Genomic DNA, 19,157 nt, shown 5'->3' with positions numbered 1-19,157 from the left:
TTTCAAACCTATAGTCTGATAAATTGATCGAGAAAGGAGGGACAACCAACTTGATAGGTACCTACTTGTGGAGAATTAGCCTAGTGATCTAATTGGTAATAGTCATGGTGATTAGAGGAGGGTAGATCTCTGTGAAAGCAATGACACTATTTTAGAATTCTTTAGCATTAATGTGAAGGAGATCCATGAAAAAAAATGAGGGAGATTTGATCAATTATACACATTTAACTTGCCATTAACCATGCTGCCTTTGAATAGGCCTTTGCTATAATTGATGTATCTCAATGTGACTCTCAAAGGGACTTCCTAAATAACCTCAACCTCCCTTGCAAATGGCGTTCACCCTACCTCTGAGACTGGGATTGAGATGACCTTGCTAACTACTTACTTTACATTGTCACATCACTAAGTACATCAACTATGAGTGCTAGCACATGCTGAGGTTCTAAGTTTTAATCTACTTTTATTTCTCAAGAAAGACAAAGAAGAAAGGCAAATGCATCAATTGCAAGGAATCCATATATTCTCCACCATCATCTTCACATAGAGTCAAAGTGCACTAGCAATTGTGAGGAAGTTAGTGTTTTATGCTCACTTTGAGGTGTATCATCATTGTGTTGAGGAGACACTCCTTGTAAGGGAGATAAGCTTGGCTTATGTTTCTAACACTTGAAGAAGTTGCAAATCTTTTCGCAAAGGCTTTGCTTTGCAACAAGTTTGAATCTTTTTGCAAAGCCTTATGCTTACACACCTTTATGGATTAATCATAGTCCATAGAGTTGGTCACTTACCACTATACATCTAATGCTAGTTTTACCCTATAGTCAAGTGCTTGTTCACTTGTCCACCATATCACTCCGAAGGGGGATTTATTACCATGTTATGCTAGTTTTGTGTATGAACATACTTAGGCCATTAGGACACTTTTCCCTTTGTAAGAGTTTTTTTCCCTCATGTTCACATATATGGCTAGCTAGGGATACTTTATCTTCCATACTTAGCAAACTTAGTAACAATCACCTTTTTGGTTTTATTATTGAGCTTCTTGCTCTAATTGTGTGTGTATGTGTGCGTGCGTGCGCGCGCACACCCCTGCTTGAATGTGTGTGTGCATGTATGCATGAGCATGCATGTGTGTGTATCTATGTGTGCACACACGCATCCAAGCATCCAAGCATTCTTGCAACCATAACCTTAAATCCCAAATATTTATGCTTGTGGGTGTTAATTTGTATCTCCCTCCTCTTCACATGTCATCGATGGCATCATCATTCCAAGTATGTTGGCACAACAAAATTGTAGATATTTAATCAAAGAAAAATGTGTAGTCCCTATAGTTGTTAATGAGAACATTGATTATCACAAGAGATAATTATGCAAGTACAACATATACATGTAAATGAATTATTTAATTTTCGCAAGGACACAATTCAAGTCAAAGAGAGAGGATGGTCTAGATGTTTGAAGTCTTACTCATAGTTCCTTATGTTGGATCGTGCATGCTAAAGACTTAAATAGTTTTGCTAACGCCTAACCAACTGGATCAAGCACATTAGTGAATTTGTTAAAAGTGATTGTTTCCATTTTTGGATTTATTGGTTCTCTAGTGTGACCTAAGAGTGAAAATTTTAAGAGGGCTATGATCTACACACACACACACACACACACACACACACACACACACACACACACACACAAAGGGTGAGAGATCCACATTTTTTATGCCTTTCTCTTTGTTTTTGTTCAATGCTATAAACAATAAGGCTCTTAGTTCTAATTCAATACTATAAACAATAAGGGCTTTAAGAATTTCACAATTGGATCGAGAAATCAATTCCTTTTGAAAGACATATTTCCCATATTCCTCTATTTTAGACTCTACAAGCCTCTTTTGTGGATCTAAAGGAAACATTTTTGGATATTTACCTAAGCCATAACAAATATCAATTAGTCACAAAGACATGCACTTCAAACTACCTTTATAAACAATACTTTTTTAAGTCAATTCTTATATTGTGTAATCCCCCTCATTGCATGCCTAGTAAAGATGGATTATTTGCATGCCCTTTATGAAAATTGGTGAGTAAACAATGCATAAAATTGCGCAATTACACAATTACATTGAAAATTTATATTAGGATGGCCCCAATATGTCCAAAATAGATGTACACAATGTAGCCACTTAAGAATATATTGTATACAACTTGACACTTATTGATTAATCTATTGTATACAACTTGATGGGTTTTAGAGATATTTTTATTAGCCAAAAAGGCCAATGTTATCTCATCTTGCATTTGTGACCCAGAATTTCCAAAGTTGTAGAGGCTTCTTATTCTTGCCAAAGATCCTATCATTTCTCACCTTCCATGACCATTCTATTGCAACTATCTTAGAAGATTTCACATCTTCACTGATTCTTTGTTTTGCTCCCCAAACACAGTCAACTTTTGGTTGATGTTGTCTTCAAAACCTACTACCTTTACCCATCTTCAGACAAATCTCTAGATGGATTTCACCTTCCTAAGCAAAAAGAGATAACATACATTTTCTTTGTCACTTTTGCAAAAAATGGAATATGTTGATAGCCTCATCACCTTCCCCAATCTATCCTTATGAGGAAGTTTGTTCATAACAACTCTTCAAATCATAACATTAAGTTTGTGTGATGGTGCTCCTTTCCATGTTGCTTTGATTCTTTCGCTCCAAGTTCTTGTTTTTGACTTTGGATATCATTTATTCTAGAAGTTAGCATGTTTGAGTGTATGCTCTTTATTCTTATTGTGTGAGTCTCTTCTCTTACATCTCCATCGTAGCTTGTCTATTAGAGCAACCATGAAGCTGGTCACATCACTCTTGTCGAGCCTTAGGGATGTTGGCTAGTCCTCTTTTTTTCTTTCTAGTATCTGTTGGGGCTAGTTGCTTTTAGTAGTACTAAGTTTGTATTCCCATGAGATGATCTCAAGTGGTAGAATTGTAGTCTTTCTTCTTTGTCACAAATGTCTCCCCACCTAAGGAAGCCTTTGATTTTTGCTCTTGTCCAAAGGCTATTGGGGGTAAAGGTGCCTGTGCTTGGCCACCTATATATTACTACACTGATAGCATCCACACACTTGTACAGTGCAAGTGATGGGCACCCATCACTCTCACTTCATTCTATATTCTTTCAATGACACTTGAATAAAGGGAAGGTCTGGCACACATTGTGGCTATTGGAGTTTCAATATCTTCTCTCTCTCTCTCTCTCTACCATAGCTCTTGCTTCCACTCTAGGCTCACTCCCTTCAATTGGTATTGGAGCCAACCATTTGAGGAGCTTCTTCATCCTTTGCTTTAGCTTGGATTCAAAGCTTCAACTCAAGGTTTTGTGGCATTGTTTCTTTCTCTCAAGCTATGCATTGAGTCATTTCTTCTTCTTACTTGTTCCAACTTACTCCGCTCTTGTTGAGGAGCTTTCCAAGGCCTAGTTGAGCCTTGTTGAGTGCTTATTGAGCTGAGGAGCAGCCATTTTATCTATTTTGAATGGATATAGAGTATGATATAGAAGTTGTAGATAGCTATGGCAACTTAACAACACTGTTACATTTTGGCCATAACTTTTACATATGGTATCAGATTTAGGTATTCTATAGCTAGAAATGAGGAGGACAATGAGAGCTACAAATCTAGGCACTCACAAAGTTGACTCTATGCAATTTTCTATTCTCTATTTCACATAGAACATAATAGTTCTAGTTTGGACATCAAACAATAAATTTCATAATGCATGCTTGATACTTTTTTAGGGATGCTATATTGGTGTCCAGATAGTATGGTTATGATTTTGGGTTGATTTGAGCACACATTTGGCACAGTTTTCTCAAAGATTTCATTGCTGCAATAATAGGATTAAATGTCATTTATCTAGAAAAAGTATATGCATCTTGTCATTTGCTACTTTCAATCTTGGTCTTAATGCCTGAATGTTAGTTTAACACTTGGGGATGCTCGACCCATGACTTTGAATGCTTCTGGACTTTGATTGAGCTTGCATTAGCTTAGTTTTAATAGAGATTTAAATGTTGGTCATAATAGGTAGCAAGCAGTTGTCTGATAAAGATTATGTTCATTATGCATTGAAGCTACTTGGATACCACATATTGGATGTATTGAAATTTTGGTTGTGATGTATACCTATGGATATGTTTATGACATGCTCCTAAGCTGAGATTAGAACTTGGATACTTTGACATTGGCTATCATTCTTGTCCTTAGATGCTACTTCGATACTACAGTCAGAGTCTTGCAGACTACTTCTGTTTAATGCTCTGGATGTATCATTCACATGATGTTTTCAGATTTGCTTACTCATTTGGCATTCAACTTTAGCTTCAATGTGTTACAAGATACAGATCTAGAGCATGACACAAGCTATGGTGAATGAAAGATGAATACCAAACTCATAATGACATGGACAAGTAGAGACAAATTGTTACACAAGTGAAATAGATTCCAAGATGAAAGCTTGGACTCATAAACAGAATATTGTGTAGGATTGACAATGACAATACACTTAACTGAAAGTACAAAGCATCATGACATTGTATTCATTATTCATTTCATATAAAAGTGATAGTCAAGTACAATGCTTTATAGAATTTGGGTTATTCCACTTTCCTCACTGTGCATATGGGATTCAGGACAGCTCTTCTTGGAGCATACATCATTTGTCTATTTTTCCAACACCCCCCTCAAATGATGAGTCTCTACCCTTGCTGGCTTTTGCCCCCCCTGCATGTGTACATGGACCAGGAGACTAGCTCTTTGGCAGCCTAGTCAAGTTAAGGCTTGAAACTTTACATCTTGGTAGGGTTTTTACATCCACTATGGGAACCAAATTCCTTAGAATAATTTGTCAGAGTTGTTGATGGTAGCGAAAGTATATTTTTCTTCTTCTTCATTCATGAATTGACCTTGGTGGTGGTCATTCTGCATATGTTGTGCTCTTTTTTTGTGAAAGCACTCGCTGGCAATATGGCTAGTCTTACCACAATAATGACATTGCATCTGACTTTAGTTATCGATATTGAATCCTCGACCTCTTCCTTTTGGTCCAGTAGCTCCTTTGGTATATAAGAGATTTTCCCTTGAGCTGGTCTCTTTACATCTTTGTTTTTAAATTTGCTTTCTCCATCAAGCAGTGAGTGCTCAATATCTTTGAGTGAGAGACTGGAAACATTACTTAGAGTGGACACAAGGTTCTCATATGGATCCTTATTTACACTTGCAAGCAGTATGACTATTGCTTCATCTTCTTCGATATTCTTCTTTAGAGTTACAAGGTGGGTTTTCAGGCTCTTGAACTTATTAATGTGTGTGGTCATAGAAGCATTGTCTTTGATATCTAGTTTATAAAACTACATGAGTAATTTTACCTTTGAGTTCTTTGTTTGGGTACCAAATAGTCTGTCAAGTCCCTCCCAAGCGGTTCTAGCATTTCTAATGCCAAATATATGATGTAGCACATCATCACTTAGTCCCCAAGCAATGATGCCTAGTGCCTTGTTATTCATTTTCTTCCATTCTTTGGTTTTGAGCTGGTCTTCTTCAACGAACCCGTCTTCATCGTCTTCCCCCTTGCTATCTGCATCATCTTCAAACAGGTCCCACAAGTCCTTTCACATTAGGTGATACATGATCTTCTCCTTCTAGGCATGAAATCCTTCACCATTGAATTTAGCTATTTGCTCAAGCTCTACCATGTTGCTAAAATTCAGTTAACCAGCAAAAGATTGTATTTTAATGTGTCAAGAGACACAAGAGAATCAGTGTCAAATTGACACTAGTTGAGCATTAATGGATACTAGTCGATACTTGATCTACTTTCTCTCGTGAACTTCGTGGATGACTTCTGAGCTTCCTCAGGCACTTCTAGAACTGTAATGAAGTTGGAGATGAGATCCAGCACTCAACCTGAGCTGGGAAGAGATGGATATGAGCTAAGCCATGCTCAACCGGGCTCTGATACCATGCTACAAGATACGGATCTAGAGCATGACACAAGCTATGGTGGATGAAAGATGAATACCAAACTCATAATGACATGGACAAGTGGAGACAAACTGTTACACAAGTGAATTAGGTTCCAAGATGGAAGCTTGGACTCATAAACACAATCTTGTGTAGGATTGATAATGACATGATACTTAACTGAAAGTATAAAGCATCATGACATTGTATTCATTTCATATAAAAGTGTTAGTCAAGTACAATGGTTTATAGAGTTTGGGTTGTTCCACTTTCCTCACTGTGCATATGGGATTCAGGACAGCTCTTCCTGGAGCGTACATCATTTGTCTTTTTTTCAACACAATGGAAGTTACTTACCTTTATGTACCAAGACACATTGGCACTTGGATGTACTACAAAGCATTTGGTCTATGCAGCTAAGCTTAAGCTTATTACAGTGAGACAGTGGGACTTATCGTGACATGTACATGCTCTCTTGATATTTATTGGATGCAATTACCCTATCGTGGGTTGATTTGATCTCTTGGCTTGGACCTAGTACTTATGTCTATCAGGGTGTTGTCAATGGTATTTATGTGCTTCTAGATTATGTATCGAGTTCAACCACTGCTGGGCTATGCATCTAGTAGTTTTCTTCATTTACCTTTGAGACCTACCTTGTGCATAATGTCTATGCCTATTGCATGTATGGTTTCTGATACACTACATTTGTGATAGTATTTAGTGCTGGTTGTTCCTAGCTTCGTCCTTCTTGGTTGCTCATAGTTGGTTGTTGGCATATTACTGCACTTTATTACAACAACATCTCATTTTGGTTTTAAGTATTCTATTTGAGGGCAGTCACATGGACTTAACAATCTTTTGCTTACAATTTGTGGACATCTCATCCTACCTCTCACTTGATTTAGCAATGGTTTTGGGACTAATTTGTAGGGTATTACAGTAATCCATCATCTTGCCCTTCTATGTACTTGCTTGGTCTCGTTATGGCTAGTGATTCTCATGACAGTGCTATCTCTAATATTGAGAAACTTGATGGGACTAATTATAGCTACTGGAAGACCCAAATATGGCAAGTTTTAGTGTAGAAATTGCAAGTTAGACCACTCAAAAATAGGGGTTCCAAACCCAAAAATATTGCATCCGAGGATTGAACTAGACAAGCTATGCAAGTCCACGATCATTTTTATAACTCTCTAAGCAAGTTCGCTATAATGTTGTAACTCAAAATCAGACCACATATGAGCTTTGGACACAGATTAAGAATCTTTATAACAAGTAGAGTCCTGCCTCTCAAATGTATTAGCTGAAATAGTTAATGGACCTTTGTATAAAGGAAGAGGCTTTTATGTATGCACAATTGAATGAGTTTCGCTCCATCATCATCCATTTAGCTTCAAGAAGATCGAGTTCAATGATACTTTGTATCCTTTATTTTTGCTTGGTACTCTACCTAAGTCATGGGACACTTTCCATATGGCTCTCTATGCTAAGGATGGGCTGAAATTGTAGGATATTGAGAGTGCCCTCTTGACAAAAGAGGTGAACATAAAGAATGTGAATGCTTCCTATATATCACATGTATTAACTGTGAGAGGCGAGCAAGATGGAAATGATTGTGGTAGAGACTCTAACAGGTCTTAGTTTAGGATACGTGGACAATCTCGCAGAAAGTCCCGTGGTCGTAAGTCTGGCCTTACTTGTCATTATTGTAGGAAAGCATGTCATATTTGACCACAATGCCATAAAATGCATGAACATAAGTGCAAGAAAAAGAGAAATAATAAAGTGTAGGACAAGAATGATGATTGCAGCATTGTGCCTAGCAAGTCTAGTGTCAAGATTGACAAGAATAATGTGGTGCAAACTAATCTATTTGATGATCTTATCTTGTCAATATATACTTAGTGTTGGTTGAGAGATTCAGGGGCCTCCTTTCATATGAACCCTCATAGAGAGTGGTTTCACTCCTATCACAATATGACTAGATTTGTCTGTTTGGGTAATGACCTGGCATTGGAGATAGTTGATATTGGTAATGTTCAGTTGTATTTTGGTTCAAACAACATTTTCACTCTATATGATGTATGTCATGTACTAGCTCTCACAAAGAGACTTATCTCTGATGGCACCTTGGATGATGTGGGTTATGTTGTCTCTTTTGGTGATTCCTAATGGAAGATTACCCATGGAAATCTTGTTATTGCACGTGGTGCTAAGTCTTGTGCCCTCTATCATTTTCTTGTGTCTAGGTCAATTGACCATGTTTTGGCTATGACTATAGTTTCACATGTATCTCTTTGGCATCGTCGCCTTGGGCATATGTCTTTGAAAGGAATGAAAATGCTTACCAATTTGTAGTATCTTCCACCCCTAGACTATAAGTGTTTTAAGTCTTGTGATCATTATTTATATGGTAGGCAAACATGTAGTATGCATAAGAAGTCTTGCATGAAGCGCATGGGTGAGCTTTGGCTCTTATTCATTCGGATGTATGTGGTCCCATACCCCATTGGTGGTGCAAAGTATTGTCACATTCATTGATAATTACTCACATAAGGTCTAAGCTTACCCTATTAAGTAGAAATCGAATGTCTTCTCTACCTTTCATCGTTGGCTTGCTCTTGTTGAGAACCAATTTGGGTATAGGCCGAAATACCTAAGGTCAAATAATGGGGGTGAGTATGTCTCAAAAGCTTGTGAGCAGTTTTGCGATGAGCAGTGTATTAAGTATCAGTTCATCGGCCCCTACACCCCTCCCTAAAATGGTATTGCCGAATGCATGAATAGGATGATTCAAGAGTGAGTCCATTGTATGCTTAGCTAGGTAGGCTTACCACAACACTTTTGGACTGAGACACTTACTATTGTTGTATACTTGATTAATCAGTCTCCTTGCACTCCTATTGATTACTAGGTTGCAGGGGAGATCTAGACTAGGAGACCTCCATGATATGCTCATTTGCACATATTTGGTTGTGAGGCATTCTATGATGTTTCTAAAGATAAGCGCAATAAGATGGATACTAAGTCTATGAAATGCATCTTTCTTGGTTATTGGGATGTAGGTGAGATGGGCTATATCACCTATGGGATCCATAGGCTTGCAAGGTTCTCCACAACCATGATGCCATTTTCCATGAGAAAAATATGCATAAGAGGCCTGAGTAGGTGGTTGAAGTACACAGGGTGATCTTTAAACAGAAGCCTCCTACTCCTGTATAGCTAGCTAGATAGCCTGAAGTAGCTAATGCTCTAGTGGCCTAGGCCTCATCTATTGCCCAAGATCAACCTGCTTTGAGATGCTCTAGTAAAGCTAGACATCCGCATATTATGTTATGGTGACAGATGCAAGTGAGTCTCTCTCTTATGATGAGGTTATGCATAGAGATGATAATCACTCATGGGATAGGGCTACGCTATTGGAATTTGACTCCTTACAAACTAATCAGACATGGGATTTGGTTTCTTTGCCTAGTGGCAAAAAGGCACTGCCATGCAAGTGGATATACAAGCTAAAAAGTATCCCAAGATGCCCCAAGCCTGCTTATAAGGCTAGATTGAAAGCTAGGGGTTTCAACCAGGAATATGGTGTTGACTTTGATGAAGTCTTTTCTCCTATAGTCAAAATGACTTGGTACTAGCATTAGTTGCTTAGCTAGATTTGGACCTTTATGAGATGGATATAAAGACATTATTTTTACATGGGGACTTGCATGATGAGATCTATATGCAGTAGCCTAAGGGCTTTGAAGAAAAAGGCAGTGAATGCCTAGTGTGCAAGTTGAGAAAGAGTCTTTATGGCCTTAAGTAGACACCTAGGTAATGGTATCACAAGTTTGATGCTTTTATACACTCACAAGAATATAGCCATAGTGCTATGGATCCATGTTTATACAAGAAGAAGGCTCATGATGGTAGTCTTATGATTTTGGTGCTCTATGTGGATGATATGCTTATTGCTGCTGGGAGAGCTCATTATGAGTTGGATGCCTGGAAAACTCGGCTCAAGAAGAGCATTGAGATGAAGGGCATGGAGCATGCCTCGCATATTCTTGGGATGCACATCATGCACAATTGCTTTAAGGGGTTCCTTTATCTATCTCATAGAAAGAGTATATCCAAAAAGTCCTCGAGCGGTTTCATATGTAGGATGGTAAGCCTACTAGTTGTCACCTACCTACCTTCTCATGTAAAGGTTAGTTAGGCCAATTGTCCACACTTTGATGAGCAGAAGACAAAGATGGCCAAGATCCCTTATGCATCTACTTTAGACAATTTGATATATGCCATGATAGCCACTTGTCCGCAGATGGGTCCGTAGATGGCATTCGGATATTGTCAATGGCATCATGAGATACTTGAAGGATACAATAGCTATGTGTATGTATTATGGTGGCTAGGATACATGAGTCTTCGCCTTTTCTGGAGGTGCCATTTCTTAGATGTCCAGGGTGTAGAAATGCACAACCCCCTCTACTACCAAGGTTGATTATGTTACAACCACTGAGGCTTGCAAAGAGGCTCTCTGGTTAGGCCGTCTAATGGTAGAACTTGTGTTACTAATATGGTCCCTACATTGCATTTGGATTCTAGGAGTTCTATCTAGTTAGCCAAGAATCCAGTCTTCCATGGGAAGAGGAAACACATGGATGTGCATTACCACTTCATCAAAGAGGTCATTGAGGACATGACTCTTTACCTTGTCAAGATCTCAACTAACCAATACCCTACACATCTGTTCACGAAAAGTCTCTCAACGAAGCATTTTTCCTTCCTTAAGAAGTTAATTGGTGTTGGATGAAATGACGTCTTTTCTCATCCCATTGTACTTATGTACATTTGTACTTTATCACTTTTTTCTTATTCTCTCCTCACTAAAGGCACATTCACCTTTTAGTGGGGGGTTGTCAGGAGTAAAGGTGCCTATGCTTGCCCACCCATGTATTACTTATACCCACACACATGTACACTGCAAGTGATGGGCTCCCATCATTATTACTTCATTTTGTATTCTTTCGATGACATTTGAATAAAGGGAAGGCCGTCACACATTGTGATTGTTGGAGTTTCCAAATCTTGTGTCTCTCTCTCTCTCTTGCTCTTACTTCTTCCATCATAGCTCTTGCTTCCACTAGTGTGCTTCCACTCCGAGCTCATTGGCTTTAAAGGCTTAAAGGAAGGATCAAAGGCAAATTTAAAGGTCCATATCACTTGTGTAAGCCAAGGGTCACTCTTCTATCTTGGGCCCCTACCTATTCTGAGCTTTCCAATGCTTCTTATTGTGCTTTGACGATCTATTGAGCCACTTGGGATTGTTGTACCTCTATTCTTTTTCCCAAATACATAACATTGAGCCAGTTCATATTCTTTACTATACCTTTCTTAGATTTGACTTTTGCAAGCCATTCCTTGATCAAGATGTCTAGGTCCCCCACCCATTTTGAGCTTTCCAACACTTCTTACTATGCTTTGACAATCTCTTGAGCCACTTGGTATTATTTAGCTCTATTCTTTGCCTAGAACATATGACATTGAGCGAATTCATATTATTTACTACACCTTTCTTAGATTTTACTTTTGCAAACCATTCCTTGATCGAGGTATTCATGGTTGAGTTTGATCCATGTGATCAAGGAGCTTGAATAGGAAAATTTATAAATTGTACTCAAGTTGAGGCATAATGAACACATCTTCATCCTTCTTGGTGGTAATGAGTGACCATGTGGTTGCTTTCTAGCCTTTGCCATCTCCTTTGCTCATAGGAATGCACATAATTCTTTCTCCATCTTCTTCCAAATGTAGTGCTAAAACCCAATATCATCACTAGGTACACGAGTAAAGATATTGGGGCCATCTTTAGAATGACGAGTCCCCCTACAAAGCTAAGTTTCATGTTATTCAATTTCTTGTAATTTCCCTCCAACTTTTCTTCTAGCCATGTGCCTAATTGCTTCACAATAATTCCTACTCTAATGGGGTAGCCTACACTGCAAAAACCTTGACTAGGCTCAATTATTTTGAATCCTAATTTGTCAATCCATGCAAAACTATATCCTTAATTGAGGGCCAACCCTTTGTGAGTCCTTACCTTAATCTCCCATCCACATCCCTTGATAGAGGATTAGTAATCAAAGCAAGTAGCAAGGGGGGAAGAGGATGCCCTTACCTAGCTAATCTCTATAATAAAAAGGGTTTAGAGAAAAGGTCATTGACATAGACTAATGCATTGGAATTTGAGAAGGGAATTCTAGTTATACATATGAATCCTCCCCCAAGTCTTGACACCTGCATCACCTCTATGATAAAGTGCAACTGCTAAAATCGTAGATATGGTCAAAGTATGTATTAGTGAGAATAAAATTTGATTTGGAGATTAGGGATTGGTCCATCAAGAGAATCAAATTGAGCATCGCATCATGAACCTTTGTACATTGGACAGACTTGAACCATTGGTGGTGAATGCTTTTCCTTAGCATAGACTTCACTTTGTTGGACATTGCCTAGGCCATAATCTTAGCCAGATCAAGCAGAATAAGCGGTCTCCATTGTTATATTTTAATATTGTCAAGTGATTCAAGCATTAGCTTCATAAGCCCCCTATTCAAAATTGCTAGGGACTTTTCCTCAACTTTGGTTCTATTGAGTAGATTGTAAAGGACTTGAGCACTGCCCGCCCCCCTCCCCAAGCTCTTGCATGATTTCAACTAGGATGCCATCAATGCTTGTATAATTGTAGCTTATATTTAGAGAATGACCACTCCAAAAGAAGGGCTTTTTTCTTTTAATACCATTGGCTCTTTAACTTTCAAGGAGCCTTCTAGCTTTTCCTTATAGATTTGTGGTAGCTCTAGGCAAGTTCCTATGATAGCTGCCAAATACTTAAAAAATGAATTGTATTTCTATGTCATCAAATATGAAATTGCCAAATTTATTTTTGATTGTGAGAATGAATTCTTTGCTGTGTTTGGATCTTAGATCATTAAAGAAACAGAAGGTGGGAGTGTCTCCCAACAACATCAACTTTATCCTTTAGTTGTACTTTCATAGCTTCAACTTTATGCTTTTCCTAACCTTCAATGTAAAGCTCAATTGCCTTGAGAAGTGACACAAAACCGTATCGTTAAGAGACCACCAAGAGCCTAAAGTAGCTTATATCTACATCTAAAACTGTTAGATTTAGTCCCCTCCTTTTTCTCATTGCATTTCTACCATGCTTCTTGGTGAGAGACGCTATTTCCTTGAGTCTTTTGTTCCATTTAACTATCGACTTGATTTCTACCTCTCTCATCCATCTCCATTATACCTTAGGCTGTTTAGCCAAGGCTTGGGAGGTTAGGAATGAGACATGGAAGCTTAACAATGGTGGCCCATTATCTAGCCTTGAAACCATGCAAATCCTTAAAATAATAGAATAGGGGTACGATGGCACCAATACATTTGAAAGTGTGATGAATACGCATCATTTTGAGATCCATTGGTCTCCATGATTAAAATAGATGCCATCGAGACTAAGTTGCACAACATGTCTCTCTTGAGTGCCTATTATGCCATGAAAAAAGGGGTTTCCTCCCCCTATTGAAGACCTTCAACAAGATCAACAAAATCTCATGATTTAGAGTGGACATTTGATCAAGCTTTCTCTTTCTTGTATGAACATCCTCCTACATCTGTATGATCTATCACCCTTCTAGAAGGTCATATTCCAGTCCCCCATTTGGACAACATTTGGACTATACATGAAGAAGATATGTGCAATATCTTTTCCAATAATAAAATACTAATGTTGCCTTACTACTGGCTCTCTTCCCATAGTCATTTGGCCTGGTTTTATCACTAACTAAGAGCATTATAACTCTTATTCCATGACTATATAGTCCCTATAGGTCTTATAGGCTTTAGAGATTAGTTTCTTTGCTAGCATTGCCTTCCTGACTCAACCTTGGGGAGCATTATAAGACGAAGCTCTCTTCTTTTCACAATTGAATGTCATAGCTCTTTTCTTTTCTAGCTTTCCAAACCATGAACATTCTAAGAAATTATTGTTAGTATGCAAATTTTATTTCTATAAGTAGACAAAGTCATCATCATTAAAGAATTCTTCATGTCCATCCAAGGTTGCAAATAAATTATTGTCCACAAGTGGCTTCTTGGCAAGTTTTTTGAGTGAAACCTTTTGTTTTCCTTTGCTAGACTTGTCTTAGAGATCTCTTGCTTTGGAAGCATGATTCTCCATTTTGGTAGTTGTTGACTCTTTTGTAGGGACTTTGTTGTTTGAAAGTGTATTTTTTCTTTTGCATCCTCATCCTATGTATTACCACCAAGCCTTGCTTTGCCTTGTCACTCTTGCCTTTGTTCTTATCCATGGGGCCTACATGTGCTAAGGTAGCCTCTCATAGCTCCTGTTCTCCTTAGGTAGTTGCTGCTTTTCGTAGGCTTTGACTATCTCCACTTCCTCCTTCTGAGGGTAGTGTTTGGCATAGTGTCCAACTCCTTTGCATATGAAAGAAGCATTAGGGAAAGTAGAGAAATGTACTTCCACAACAATCTCAATGCCATTGTGTTGAATAGCTTGAGGATTTTTGGTTGTAGCTTTCTTCTGTCCCATAGGATGCACGCTTGCCTTTGTACTTTAAAGGCCTTGACGGTGGTGGTGACCAAGGGGGAATACAAAACTCTGTCCAAAGCTTCAAGAAGTACAATGACCTCTCCATCTAGCCATACCAAAAGGCCTAGGTACGTAGATCGGGCATTCATGTTGTAGGACATGCTCATGTGAGAAGTGTGAACTCCATGTTATCGTGTAGGCCAAATTCCCTTTGAAACAGATTTCTAATCCAATGATCTAGTCCCTATTGGCCTAACGAGAGGCCAACACAAGAAAAAAAAACCTACCCACAAATCAAAATTATACTAGCATTACTTTAGATCCAAAAGTATTCCTGAACCATCTTGTGAATTCTTGTAGAGGAGGGTTGCCCCTTGAAGAACATATACATTCCATGTAGGGAAAAGTATGTGAATCTCTATCTCTTGTGCGAGAGAGAAAAGGCAATGGGGGACTATGAGTTTCTAGTTTCCACTTTCAATCATTGCCTTCCTATCTTCATTGCAACTTCTTCTTTCCTTTCGTAATTATTTCTCCATTGCCACCATATCCATCATAGGACCCCCCATAAAGTCCATTTCCACAGTACAACCACGGCTTTCTTGTTTTGCTACCTTACCATCTTGTTGCTTGATTGAGCATTTGCTTCCTCCTCTCCCTGCATGCATGTTGAAGTAGGAGAGTCACATGGTGACGGGCTATTCAATAGCCCTTTATGGCTTTAACTAGGCATGCCTTCACTCCTCCCATTCTAAGGACTAAACATTGAACAATACACAGATGTAGTTGATTAACAGGCTCGAGATGTACATAACATACGTATACTATATAGCATACATGTATACACTAAGTATATATTATAACCTAGATGTATAAACCAATCATTGATAACCTACACAATTAGAAGTTAAGAATTGCATATGGTAATCTATCTTAAAATAAATTCTTGAATGAAAAAAAAAGATAAGGTAGATCTTTTGAGATCAAAAGGATGATATTTTGGGCATATAAAAATAAGATGTACCCTATTTTTGATATTTTGGTAGAAAGGTTAGTAGTTTATTCAAGCTAGTCGAGATGCAACCAATTTATCTATGTAGAGATGTTATATATAATATGATTCTCATATTTCTATATTGAGAAAAATACAAAGACGGTCTTTGTAAAGATGCTATACATAATATCATTCTCTCATATTTCAAGAAAAGAAAAATTAGGAGTCAAGGTTTGGATAGATACCATTTTGTGTACAAATGTTGTATATAATAATTATAATTAATATACAATATACATAATATAAAATAGTACTCATTTTCGCATCAAATAAAGAAAAAAAAAGGGGCAATTTAAGTTAAACACAAGGTTCGGATCAATAGCATTTTCAGTAGAGCCAAGCTTTACTGACAACTTCCTTCTCATTCGACGCTGGTGTGATGCGCTGAAGCTCGTGGATTTTGGGAGGAGGGGCCCGAGATCGAGATCTTGTCTGCACAGGCAGCCATGTATATAGCTTACGGCTGGCCCAAGGTCATTTCCACAGCATCCGGTGCCTCTCAATCTCCTGCGCAGGAGATCGTCTACCTCAAAGCTCAGAATGGCTTCCTGCTGCTTGTCTCTTCCTCGCACTTGGAAGTATGGAGCACATCCCAGGTTCGTCCCCCCTGTCTCTCTCTCTCTCTCCTATTCTCTCATCAAGCCGATGCATTGCGCCAATTCAGATCTTATCATCGACTTAAACATTGATATAGGATTATGCATTGATAAGGCGTCCATTCTGTTTTCTCAGTTTGCATTTAAGATTTTTAAGCACCCTACGTTATAGGGGAAGTTAATTAACACACAATCTGCGAATGAGGAGGAGAGATGCTTTTCTCAGGACATGGGATTCCAGCACTTTCTTCTTTTTCCAGACCCACATGGTCTGGCATTATAGACCTCCCTACTGGTTATTCGTTCAGGCTTTGTAAATAGACCTTCCCTTGTTAGATATTTCTTGATATCGAAGCCCCTTACCAGGCTGCTTTGTATTTTTGAAAATTGCATTGGATGTGTGGAGAAGTCTTATTAATAGATTTGTCTCTTAGAATGCTTTTCCTTTCAGGTATGTCAGTCATGATTCAGAACATTGAGTGGAGTTTTCTTTATCATGGTCTTTATAACACAAAATTGTGCTCATTGTGCAGCAAAAAGGCTTACAAAGTCTTGATAGTCAAGACTAGGCAATACCTTTGAGCTTGTCAAGATCCATACCAATGATCACCCTGGAAATCATCTTAGGAAGAGTTTACCTTCTGAGCACTTTGCACACTATAGAGTGCTAATGGGCATGAGATAGTATCTTCACTTTCTTCTTGTACTCCTGTAAAGGTGCATTGGCTTTTAAATGGAAAATTGTTGGGGTAAGGCTAGTGTCCAATAGCTGGGTAAGTACACGTGTACTTGTGTACATACACATTGTGTAATCATATATAAGTGAAGATAATAAAGAATAAGAGTACCATTCATTTTGTATTTGCATAGCTCTCTTATGTTTCTCTCTCTCTCCTTTTGCACTCTATAGCTTCTATCTCACATCCACCATTGCTTCTCTTTTAGGTTGAACACAACATTTTATTCTAAGATCATAGAGAACCTTCCTTTTGTAAGCAGTCCTACAAGAAGGTCCTCTTAGACTATTTTGTCTTAAATCCCATCGCAAGGATAATACCTTACTAGCCAAAAAGGGGGTAATTACCTAGCTGAGAATTCAATGCTTTATCAATCATTTCTACTAAATAATAGAATCTCATTGAGTATGGATTATCCAATCATCATCAAGGTTACTTTAATCTCCTTAGATCTAGGCTTTCTTATGGCTTGAAATGGTTGTGTGTGATGTACTATCTATTCAGCCAAAGTGGGGGGCTGATATACATAGCCCCAAATTGCCAAATTTGGTTGACACCCATCATAAATGTAGGTTGTTGTCTCCACTACTCCTGCAAAAAAAAGAAATATAGAGACTGTAAACTGTCCTTTACTAACATGAATAAACCTGAAACTCACTACAAAAGAAATGGGCATAAAAAGAACGGGTTGGAACTATTGAGAAACCACTTCTTCCTTGCATCCACCTTAGTTAGGGTTTCTCACTGACAACCCCAAAAAGGGTTAGTGCCCTCATTCTAGGCACTGTATCAATAGGCACCTACTCAGTGGTGTGCCACTCTAGGCAGTTGAGGCTGTCAGAGTGCAGCGGTGCGGAAGCGTAGGACTGAGAGAGAGAGAACGCAGAGAGAGAAGGGAGAGAAAGAGACAATGGACGATGAAGATCTGCTGTATAAAGAATGCTGAATACAAAGATATACAATGGCGCAGTGCGCTGGACTGCGTGTCTCCACCTCGACGATGCAACCTGCTGTCCACCTCGAAGTCTGCTGCAGTCTGCACTGTCTGCTGTCTAAAATCTGTGAACAGAGACAGAGACTGTGCGTCACCGGTCTGTAATCTGCGTCAGAGAAGAGTGTAGACTGCTGAAAGTGTCGACTATAAATAGTCGAAATCTGCCACGAACTGGGGCACCAGAAATAGGGCGCCCTGGAAGTAAGTCGGCTGCATTAAATGCAGCCGACTGGGCTGCAGACAGTCGGACTGCCACGTGGCAGTCCGACTGCACAGTCCGACTGTGCAGTTGCCCTGCTGGTTCGACTCTGCAGGCTATGATCTCTAACACCCCCTCTCAGAGCCTGGACAGGGCAAAAGCCTGAGGGATCTGGAATGTTGCCGAAGTAGAGCCTGAGGAAGTGCCTTCGTAAACAAATCCGCAAGATTGTCCTCCGTCTTGCAATACTCCACAGTGATGGTCTTATCCAGAAGCTTTTCTCGGATGAAGTGGTACTGAATCTCAATGTGCTTCGTCCGGGCATGAAAAACAGGGTTCCTTGCCAAGGCAATGCAACTTTCATTGTCACATCGCAGTAATGTAGGACGAGTCTGGGGGCACCCAAGCTCCTCCAACAATCTCCGAAGCCACACAACCTCGCATGTGGTGGAAGACGCGGCCCGATACTCCGCCTCAGTAGACGAAAGGGCTACCGTGGGCTGCTTCTTGCTACTCCATGAAATAACACCTGCACCCAAAGTAAAGTAGTAACCTGTTGTAGACCGCCTGTGGTCCACGTCACTGGCCCAATCCGAGTCGCTCCTGTTAGCAGTCATGTTTGTCATGCCTTGTCATCTCCTGCTTGTGAGCCTCAGTCTGAGTCAGACGAGGACATTAGGAGCTCTGACATGTCTGTCATGTGTTATGATGGGGGAGGCTAGTCACTCTCGACTGGCTGTCTTAGGTTGTGTATTTCTTTTTGGCCTCTTTTAGTGGGCAGCCACTGGCTGCCCGGCCACTTTTTGGTCACTGTTGTGGGGCGCCCATTTTAGGGCACTTTTAGGGTTTGCGCCCATTTTAGGGTTAGGGTTAGGGTTTGTCCGTTGCCTATTTATTGGCAGTCCCCCTCCCCACTTGATCACTTGTTTTCTTGCAGATTCCGACACTCCTTCTCCCCCG

General features: G+C 39.3%; 1 protein-coding gene across 2 annotated transcripts in view; it reads left to right on the top strand.

The window, feature by feature from the left end:
* Positions 1-15,990: 15,990 nt before the first annotated feature.
* The window catches only part of LOC148013404 (uncharacterized), a 170,333-nt gene continuing 167,166 nt past the window's right edge, over positions 15,991-19,157 (top strand). For both annotated transcript variants that reach the window (XM_087668199.1, XM_087668200.1), the window contains exon 1: positions 15,991-16,267. In XM_087668199.1, the coding sequence (XP_087524325.1) occupies positions 16,118-16,267 (150 nt within the window). In that variant the 5' untranslated portion in view covers positions 15,991-16,117. The remainder of the gene's footprint in view (positions 16,268-19,157) is intronic.

This window comes from Lygodium microphyllum, chromosome 26, assembly GCF_053477565.2.
Source record: "Lygodium microphyllum isolate KBCC chromosome 26, Lygodium_microphyllum_v1.1.10, whole genome shotgun sequence".
Lineage (NCBI taxonomy): Eukaryota > Viridiplantae > Streptophyta > Polypodiopsida > Schizaeales > Lygodiaceae > Lygodium > Lygodium microphyllum.
This window is presented reverse-complemented; position numbering and strand designations above follow the sequence as displayed.